This window comes from Chanodichthys erythropterus, chromosome 6 (assembly GCF_024489055.1).
Source record: "Chanodichthys erythropterus isolate Z2021 chromosome 6, ASM2448905v1, whole genome shotgun sequence".
NCBI classification, from domain to species: Eukaryota; Metazoa; Chordata; class Actinopteri; order Cypriniformes; family Xenocyprididae; genus Chanodichthys; species Chanodichthys erythropterus.
The window spans coordinates 25,048,526-25,058,832 of record NC_090226.1 but is presented as its reverse complement, the minus strand read 5'-3'; the positions used below and the strand labels follow the sequence as shown (position 1 = coordinate 25,058,832).

The following is a 10,307-nucleotide window of genomic DNA, read 5'->3' as shown; positions in this document are numbered from 1 at the left end:
GAGTCCTATGCAATTATTCTTGCCTCACTAAATGCCGCAAAGTGTCCTCCTTTTTGGTGTTATGGAAATAGCCACCATATATATATATATATATATATATATATATATATATATATATATATATATATATATATATATATACAACTACATGATAGTAAGTGTTAGTGCATACACACACAAAGTTTTCAGTAACTTCAAGTCGCTGCAACAGGCCCAAGTTTACAGATGGATGGGTCCAGAACCTGGAGATTGTAAAAGTGGGGCAGAAAACGGTCTTCCGTTCAAAGGTATGCAAATGTTTTTAGCACACACTCCTCGCTCTCTCTCATCTATCTGCGTGCAGTCAGAATTCAACAAACCATCGTGTGTGTGTGTGAGAGAGAGAGGCGCGGGCGCGGTCGAACAGTGGAAACATAAAAACATACTCCGTCATTTTGTTCATACAGGAAATCTTTCAAACTGCAAAGTGTTTACTTATATTTGTGTACACACAATAAAACACAACATTGTGCTTTTGTCAAAATGTAAACTTGTCAAACTGTAACCTACAACTGTCACCCAACCAAAATCTCACACACACACGCTGGTTTGTTGAATTCTGACTGCATGCAGATAGATGAGAGAGTGAGGAGTGTGGTGCTTAAAACATTAGCATACATTTGAACGGACGACAGTTTTCTGCCCCACTTTTACAATCTCCAGGTCCTGGAACCATCCATCTGTAAAAAAGACCTGTGCCTGCTGCAGCGACTTGAAGTTACTGTATAAAACAGCAGGTAGACGGCATCTTGAACACTGCGTTCTTCCCTCCATGCAAAGAAGTCTGGCGCCTTGTGTATGCGTGTGTATGTTTGTGCCGCGGATTCCCAAAATGCTTTGCGTTCACCACCGGGAATACGTCATGATGACGACACATTAGCAATCTCTATAGTTCAAACTTGGGCTTGAAAATGATCAAAACTTATTTATTAAGACGGAGCAAACATTTATGCGACTTACCAGCAGGACGAGCTATGAGATTCTGATTATAGAGCTCCGCCCCGCAATATCATGTGCACTAACGCGAGTGACGTAACAGCCAATGGAGAGTTTCCCAATTTAAGCTGAATTTAACAATAATATTTTTAAACTCCGTTACATACATATATATATATATATATATATATATATATATATATATATATATATATATATACTGCAACATTCTGTAAAAAAAAAAAGAAGAAAAAAAAAAGAAAGTGTAAATTTTGATTTCATGGTTACATGGTTTTGTTTCAAGGAGGCAAGGGAGGCAGTGCCTCAAAAAAACTGGACGAGAAAATAATCGATATTACATAACTTGGATCCTAAGACTTTTATTTAGGCCTACATAAGACAATATTTGTAGTTTTACTGTTTATTTACTAAAAGTGCAGTTTTTAAGGTCTGGCTGTTGTTCACTGGCTGATGAGAGTTTGTCCGTAAGACGAAAACATTGCACCTTTTTATAGTCTTTTTATACTCCATTGCAACTTTTTAACACTAGCACCTATTTATACTCAGAGAATAAATGTTTTATTATTTGTATTATTATTACCTACCTTTTAATTTGGTCAGAATCCAAAAATCTTTTTTTTCCCTTCTTTTTTTAATGTTCAAGCACAATTTTATGAATTATCTAACTATAACCAACGTTGTAAACATGATAAATAAGATATTCTCCTTAAGCTCATGGTGATGTCGACAGATCTGTAATGGGAGCGCTCTCTGCTTGCTTTCTGTTTATAACACATTGACATTAAGAATAAAAGGTTTGTTTTTCATGCTGCTCGGCAACTTACACACTGCAAAGTTTGAGGAATGTCAACTGCATTTCATCATGGAAAAATAAGGTTACTTTTTTTTACTTGCGCGCACAGTCTCGAGCCTTTGATGGCGCTCACGAACACAAGTGCTCGACACATGCACACTAGAGAGATTCAGGCTTGTCTAGTCTTTTCCGCTCAAATAGTTACAATAAAATGTCTTTGTACTTGTTTAAAATTAGAGTTGCTGGTATCTTTTAATCCCCTCAAACGACCGCTTTTCATCACGGTCGGCTATTGTGTTTGTTGTTACTCTTGTTCTGTCTTCTCCGTTTCTTTTCAGACTGAAACAACAGGCCGTTTCAGTGCTGACACCTTGTGGACAAACTAAATTAGTGCAAAAACTATTCAATGCGTGCGTGCAAAGTGCCTTCAGTTTATATTGTTCTTTGCCGTTAAGCCGAGTTCAGACTGCACGATTTTAGCCCCGATTTTGGCTCGCCGACAGGTTTTGAGAAATCGCCGACAAATGCCCGAAATCACAGGCAAATCGGTGCTCGTTCACGCGAGTGACAATCACGCAGTGTGAATGAGCAAAGACGCGATCTGAGAGAATCGCCGACGAGTCGCCGACGCCCGTGAGATATTTGGCATGCTAAATATCTGGACCTGTCGGCGATTCAAAATCGTTCTGTGTGAAAAAGTGTTCTGACTGAAAACTACATCAGCAATGACTGACAGCCAATGAGAGAGCAAGATACAGAGCAGCGTGGAGTTCGGGGAGGAGTTATAGCCCAGGTAGCCAAAAAGATGTGGGCCAATAATGGCCCAGAACCGGCAAGCCAGAAGAAATAACTCGGCCCAGATGCGGTTGCCGGACTCGTGTGAAACACGGGAATGAATGACGCGCCAGAATCGGCCCGAGTACACTGGCCCGAGTCCGGGTGCCGAAACTGAGCCGACACTGCCGGCATAGGGCCACAATCACGCCGGCATAAATTGTACAATTAGCCGGTTCTGGCGCGAGTCCGGGTGCCGAAACTGAGCCAACACTGCCGGAATAGGGCCACAATCATGCCAGCATAAATTGTACAATTAGCCGGTCCTGGCGCAGGTCTGGGTTCCTAAGGTAAATGTATATGAAATACATACCGTAACTACATCTATTTAATTAATAAGAACTACAAAAAAAAAAAAAAAAACATTTTACCAAAGCAATATTAGCTTGTTTGTTAAATTAAGTAGACCTATATGTACATATAAGTATTAAGACAAGTAGTTCATGTAATTAATTGGTTATCAAAAACTACTCAAATATATTTTTAAAGAGTTAAAGAAGAAGAAATATATATATATATATAAACTTACTATGCAAATATTTTTCATTTCAAGAAGTTGAACTGCAGAATGGAAGCTTATTTCAAAGGCTTTAAGTGTCACACTTTTGTACTGTAGGTGTAGTGCTTTACAGTGATTGGCTCTAAACTATTTGTGACAGTCACAAATCCTCTTTGCAGGTGCTTCAACTCATATTTTAGATGAGCTCAGACAAACCTGTATGTTACACCCCATGTACACCTGTAATTTAATGTGAAACCCATGTAAAATCATTGAGCAATATACCACAGAAAACAGTACCATGTTCTTCCGTAGGGCCTATAGCCATGTTTCCCAAAATGAAAACATTTAACTAATTCAAATTGAGCTTTTATTTAATTTCTATGCATTGAAAATTGAGTGTTTAAAACGTACAAAAGCAAATATTAAAATTACACATGAAGAAAAAAAAAACCCTCAGATGTATAGGGTGTGTATTTGTGTTCAAGTGCATGTGTTGTCTCAGTCCTCTGTCTTCTTCAGCAGGCTTCCTGTTTTGGAAAAACAAAATCAAAGATTAGGGCAATAGAAACACAAGTCTATTCTTTTTATTTATTTTCTTTCAGGATTTTAGGATTGGATCTGTTATTTTCACGTGATGACTGGTCTATGTATATTGGCAGTACTCAAAAATATAAACAAGCAGATACTGTGCAGATCCGCAGCATGCCCTCTACAAGCCATCCAAAACTGAGTTCTAAGGATTACACAATCATTGGTATCTTTGTTGGTCAGTTGGGGTTTTAATGGTATGCCCGCCAAGGTTCCTTGGCATGTAACAACGTAAAAACTTATACAAGGACAAGTTCACTTTGGACAAAAACCTTAAAATTGATTTAGTGTCATCAGTATCTTAGCATTACAGCTATACTGATGCATATAAACAAATAATCATGTTAGGGGGTGGCAAAATTTGGTAGAGTTACTGTGGACTACTTATAAGCACACAAGGCAACTTACACTCATTGGTGGGCACATACTGCAGGCTGTTGTCGACAGATGTAGGCGCTGACAAATGCTCAGGGGCTCCAGTGCATCATCAAGCCCCCCAAAAAAATCCTGAAAAAAATATAAAATGCTCTAACTTCACAATTCAGTACTACATAGTTCAAAGTCTTTGCAATGTGTTTCAGCAATACATTTGTAACATTTTTAATGTGTTTGGAAACAATTCTCAGAATTAACTTTACAGGGACTTTAAGGCTTTTTAAGACCTGAATTTTAAAATTGTAATTTCACAATATTATTTTTTTTACTGTATTTTAATTTAAATAAATGCAGCAGTGGTGGGCATAAAAGCTTTCTTTCAAATACATTACAAATCTGACCCTAAACTTTTGAATGGTAGTGTATGTTTGAGGTATCACTTACCAGTCACATGGTTCACAATGTCTAAAGATGTCCAACTGCAATGCCATCAGCATGGAAAAATCTGGGAACATAAACAATTTGTCACAGAGCCAACAATATTTAGTAAACAATGGCATGCTCATTATAAATAAACTATAGCAGAGGTGAAATGCAGAAAAGAAAAAATAATATACAGAATATACACACAAAGAAATCTTAAGATAACAGAATTTAAACTTTTAGGTTTAATATTACTTATTCAGTAATGCTCATACTGTCACTTATGTTTGGACGTAAAAGCTATTTTACCATGAAAGATCAAACAAGTTTGAGATAGTTTCGTGTTTGGAAATGTTTACCATGAAAGATCAAAACGTGTTTGAAATAATTTCAGCCCATTTACACTCTCCATGTATGTGACGTCACCGATTAACGGTACAGTGCATACTTTTAGGTTAAATTAATTAGCTTACCAGCAAAACCTTTACAAATCTATCAAAATCTCTCACATAAGATATATGATTAAAAGCCCAAACTTACATAAACGAGTTCATGTCTATACTTAGTCTATTCACCTTATTTTTGACGTAAACCCGGGCGCCGCCATCTTTGAGCTGTTCGGTGTAAGACTTCCGGTCAGACACTAAACCTATGGTAGCCGCATTGCGAGTGTGCCTTTTTGACTGGCCTATTCATATATATTATGGAATCTAGAAGGTCAGGTACACATTGTGCAGTCAGAGGTTGCCATAATAACTGGTACAAACGCCGTGCATTTCTTAAAAACGTTTGTTTTGACCATAATCCACGGACCAGGGCGGAATGCGGCTGTGGCGCACCGTATGATCTGCATCAACCTCCGAAGGGGGAAGAAGCTCGTCGATCGGCTTTGGTTAAAAGCTTTAAACTTAAAGCGACCGCCAAAACAACCGTATGTTTGCTCATTTCACTTTGTTGATGGAAGACCCACGGAAGATCACCGTTCCCTGAACAGTGGTTGGGCTATGATGCTCCGGTAAAGACTCCGAGGCGACGTCTCGTCAGGACATATGCTCGAACAGGTAACTTACAGCATCTCGATTAAATGCATTGTTAAGCATTTATTTAACATTTATAATCTCTATTGTCTTTAGCTTTATCTCTGCATTTATTCATGGCATATTGATTAGGCATAAATGATTTAATTCTAGCATTACGCTATTGTTTCTGATAACAGGCCCAAACCACACAGTGCATTAAAAAGTTAATTTTGTATGAATTCAGGACGTTAGTTGTATTAGTAGTTATAGGAATTTATCGGTTTTATTAATTTGCATCAAATACATAAATGATAACCACCTACATGTATGTTTTGCTAAATTTAATGTGTTTTTATTGACAAACAACATCAAGTAAAAACATGAAAAAAAAAAAGACAAAAATTAAGTAGGCACTTTTAAAATATTATGTTTTCAGAGCTTTTTGTAATGTGGTGTGTTGTACCTTGCAGATGCTGAGCAAAGTGACGTCGACGGTGACAATTATGTCGAAAGTGATGTCGACACTGTACAGACATTATCTCCACCACAGCAGGACGCCTGCACTCAGTATGAGGATCAGACATTAGCAGACCACAGTTATGCTGCAGATGATAATGTGATTGTGTCTCACAAAGCAACACAGTGCTATCAAGAACAACCCATAGCCCTTGATATTCTTAAGAATGACACTAGCTCTTTATTGTACACAGGCTTCACTATTGGTGTATTTAAAGAGCATGTTAAATATCTGCAGCAGTTCTACACAGCCAATTTTAAGATGCACACAATGGATCAAATAATGATGACCATGATGAAGCTCAAGTTGAACTTACTTCAGGGAGACCTTGCTGAACGTTTTAATGTGTCACAGGGTGTGGTAAGCCGCATTCTTTCTTACTGGATTGACACAATGGCGGAGCACATGAAAGTGTACATTCCCTGGCTGCAACGAGAGACAATCCGTGCCACAATGCCTCAGTGCTTTATGGAAAACTTTCCTAACACCACCTGCATTATTGACTGCTCTGAAACCATTTTACAAAAAGCTCACAATCTTGATTCGAGAGGGGAATCATACAGTCACTATTATTCAAGTAATACAATCAAGTATTTGGTTGCTATTGCCCCCTCTGGTCTTATTATTTTTATCTCCCCCGCTTTTGGAGGGAGATGTAGTGACAAGTTCATTACCCAAGAGTCTGGCTTTCTGGACTATCTTCAACCTGGCGATGAAGTGATGGCAGACAGAGGCTTCACAATTCGTAATTTACTGTTTGAGAAAGGGGTAAACCTGGTCATGCCAGCATTTACTCACAAAGGTGGACAATTATCTGATGAAGATGTTACAGGCACAAGGAGGATAGCCAATGTTCGTATACATGTAGAAAGAGTAATTCGACGGCTCAAGGTGTTCAAAATCGTCTCCCAGACTGTCCCTATTAATATGTCACACAAAATGGACAAAATTCTCAGAGTCTGTGCAGCGCTTGTGAATATGCAGGGTGACATCATCCATGAAGATCCAGAATGAAAAGTGCTATCTTGTTCACTATCAATCCTGTTCTAACTGAACTTATGTACATTATGTAAATACAAAGACCTTAGTGTCCTAAAAGTGGTTGAAAAATGTACACCTACACTCAATATTTTAAAATGCATTTTATTAAATTTTTTTCACTGATAATAATCCAGTGTACAATGTATACAAAGTAACACAGCGTTATGTAAAAAGCAGAAATGTTACCCATTTTAAACAAATCTTTTAATACTACTGTAAACATTCTATATACTTAATAGTATTGTAAACACACAATAAAAAAAAATCATTACTTTTTTAAAACTTGGTATTGTAAACAGTTTCATTTCTATTTATAAACTTAGTATTGTAAGCAACTTTTAGATATTCACAATTAACTTTTTTTTACTACTTTAAAACATAGTATCATAAACATTTTTATTACTTAATATAAGTTATTGTAAACAGCTTCCAGATAATAAACAATAAAACAATTTCATTACTATTTCAAAACTATCAACAAGAGTCAGAACTAAAATAATGTAAAAGTCTGCAAACAATGACAGTAAACTTCATGACACTAACATACACCGATCAGCCATAACATTATGACCACTTGCCTAATACTGTGTAGGTCCCCCTTTTAACACCAAGACAGCCTACACAGCATTAGGCAGGTAGTCAATGTTATGGCTGATCGGTGTACAAACAGAAAATTGACCCGTGACTACTTTTTAATCTTAGCCTTAACAGTACTTACCTGCACATGTCTGTATATTTACGACAAAGCACAAGTCTTCCGCAGTCAAACTCATCTACAATTCTTGGAAGCATATGGGTAAAGTAGAAGGATTTCAATTTTGATATTACATCAAAGCAAAATTGGCAGTCAAATGGAACATCAATAAGAAATTGCTCAGTTGAAGCCCAAACAAGCAGCTTAGAATTCTCTAAGCCAGTGCAAAACATACCTAGTTGCACTTGGAGGTAGTACCCACGGGAACCTTTGGGTTGTAGATTAGGAACGCCATCCACCATCTTTAAATCAGTGAGCTTGCCAGAGAACAGTTCTGCCAGATGTGTGCAGTTTTTGCTCAGAAAAGGACACTTGATTTCTAGCAGCTCTGATGAGTTCAAAATGCCATCTGGACTTGCAGAAAGCCATGGCTCCTTAGGCAAGGCAAGGCAAGGCAATTTTATTTGTATAGCACATTTCATACACAATGGTAATTCAAAGTGCTTTACATAAAAAAGAATAATAAAAATAGAACATAAGGAATAGAAATAACAGTAAAAACAGAGAATTTTGCTATCTGGATGGAAGAGCTAGGAAGTCTCAGGGAGTTTGTTGTTGTTGTTGTTGTCGTCCATCAGAGTTGGATCTAAACTACTCCACACCAAAGGGGTATTTTTATAATTCTTTAATTATAATTATTCAGCCAGTTTTATTAATTTATCAACCGGAATATTCCCATCAACACTTTATTTTCCGTCAGAGCAGATCTAAATGGATATCCGTCAGAGCGGATCTGCACGGATCTTCCTCGCACCGGAGGGATTACCAAAATATTTGCCAGGTAGCTGTGCGTTTAAACAGTACCCTTCCAGCCCATCAACACTTTATTTTCCGTCAGAGCGGATCTAAACGGATATCCGTCAGAGTGGATCTGCACGGATCTTCCTCGCACCGGAGGGATTACCAAAATATTTGCCAGGTAGCTGTGCGTTTAAACAGTACCCTTCCAGACAAATCTTCCTGGACTAACTCTTTAGAGCTGCATCCAAGGATAACATGGGATGAGTTCAATCAATCCTACCACCACAGGAAATTATTAAAAAACAACTTACCTGTGATGAAGGATGACCTCTCAGTCCCCCAGTCCCGTGTTTCTTGGGAATATCCTGGACGAACCAGTGATCAGTTAAGAAACAGGCCTAATCAATTTCTTCCTAATTCTCCCAGCTCTTTCAACCAGACAGCAATAATGCATTAAAAGTCAGAATAACAAGATGATACATAAAAGATATAAAATACATTAAAAATGAAATAAAAACAGGAAAAGGAATTAAAAGAATAAAAAGATAATACGTATACAATAAAGTGCAAACAGTTCGGACATAGCACAGTGCTCAATCAGCAAATGCATAGATAAAAAGATGTGTTTTGAGTCTGGATTTGAATGTGGCTACTGTTGGAGCACACCTGATCTCTTCTGGAAGCTGGTTCCAGCTGTGGCTGGCATAACAGCTAAAAGCAGACTCTCCTTGCTTTGAGTGAACCCTGGGTATTTCTAAATGACTTGATCCTGATGATCTGAGTGATTGTTAGGTTTATATTCTATGAGCATATCTGCAATGTATTGAGGTCCTAGGCCATTGAGTGATTTATAAACAAGTAGCAGTACTTTAAAATCAATTCTAAATGCAACTGGAAGCCAGTGCAAGGACCTGAGGACTGGTGTGATGTGTTCATGTTTTCGGGTTCTGCTCAGAATCCTAGCAGCAGCGTTCTGTACGAGCTGCAGCTGTCTTATGGTCTTTTTGGGAAGACCAGTGAGGAGCCCATTACAATAATCCACCCGGCTGGTGATGAAAGCATGAACAAGTTTCTCTAAGTCTTGACTGGAGACAAAGCATCTTATTCTTGCAATATTTTTGAGATGATAATACGCTGATTTAGTTATTGTCTTTACATGGCTACTGAAACTCAGGTCTGACTCCAAGATCACACCAAGATTCCTGACTTGATTTTTAGTTGTTTGACCCTTAGAGTGAAGGTACATATTCACTTTGAAAACTTCATCTTTGTTTCCAAACGCAATGACTTCAGTTTTGTCTTTGTTTAACTGAAGGAAGTTTATACACATCCAATTTTTAATTTCATCAATGCACTGGCACAGGGAGTCAATGGGGCTGTAGTCGTTAGGTGATAGGGCTAGGTAAATCTGGGTGTCATCTGCATAGCTGTGATATGCAATTTGGTTCTTTCTCATTATTTGGCTCAGTGGCAGCATATATAGGTTGAACAGGAGGGGTGCGAGTATTGAACCTTGAGGGACTCCGCATATCATGGATGTCCACTCAGACTTATGGTCACCGATACTCACATAATAACCTCTCCCTTCTAAGTATGACCTGAACCATTTTAGGACCATCCCAGAAAGCCCAACCCAGTTTTCCAGCCTGTCAAGAAGAATGTTGTGATCGACAGTGTCAAACGCAGCACTGAGGTCAAGTAGAACCAGCACTGTTAATTTCCCT

General features: G+C 38.1%; 1 protein-coding gene across 1 annotated transcript; it reads left to right on the top strand.

The window, feature by feature from the left end:
• The first annotated feature begins 229 nt into the window (after nucleotides 1-229).
• LOC137021271 (uncharacterized) lies at nucleotides 230-7,335 on the top strand. Its single transcript, XM_067387549.1, has 2 exons — nucleotides 230-287; nucleotides 6,001-7,335. The coding sequence occupies exons 1-2, from the start codon at nucleotides 230-232 to the stop codon at nucleotides 7,059-7,061; spliced, it is 1,119 nt and encodes a 372-aa protein (XP_067243650.1). The 3' UTR covers nucleotides 7,062-7,335.
• The last annotated feature ends 2,972 nt before the right edge of the window (nucleotides 7,336-10,307 follow it).

What these genes read in the sequence shown, in the direction of transcription:
- LOC137021271 (XM_067387549.1), top strand. Translation starts at nt 230, where the DNA reads ATGGGTCCAGAACCTGGAGATTGTAAAAGTGGGGCAGAAAACGGTCTT. An exon ending in AAACGGTCTTCCGTTCAAAG is followed by an intron (nt 288 to 6,000) that starts GTATGCAAATGT and finishes TGTACCTTGCAG; the next exon opens with ATGCTGAGCAAAGTGACGTC.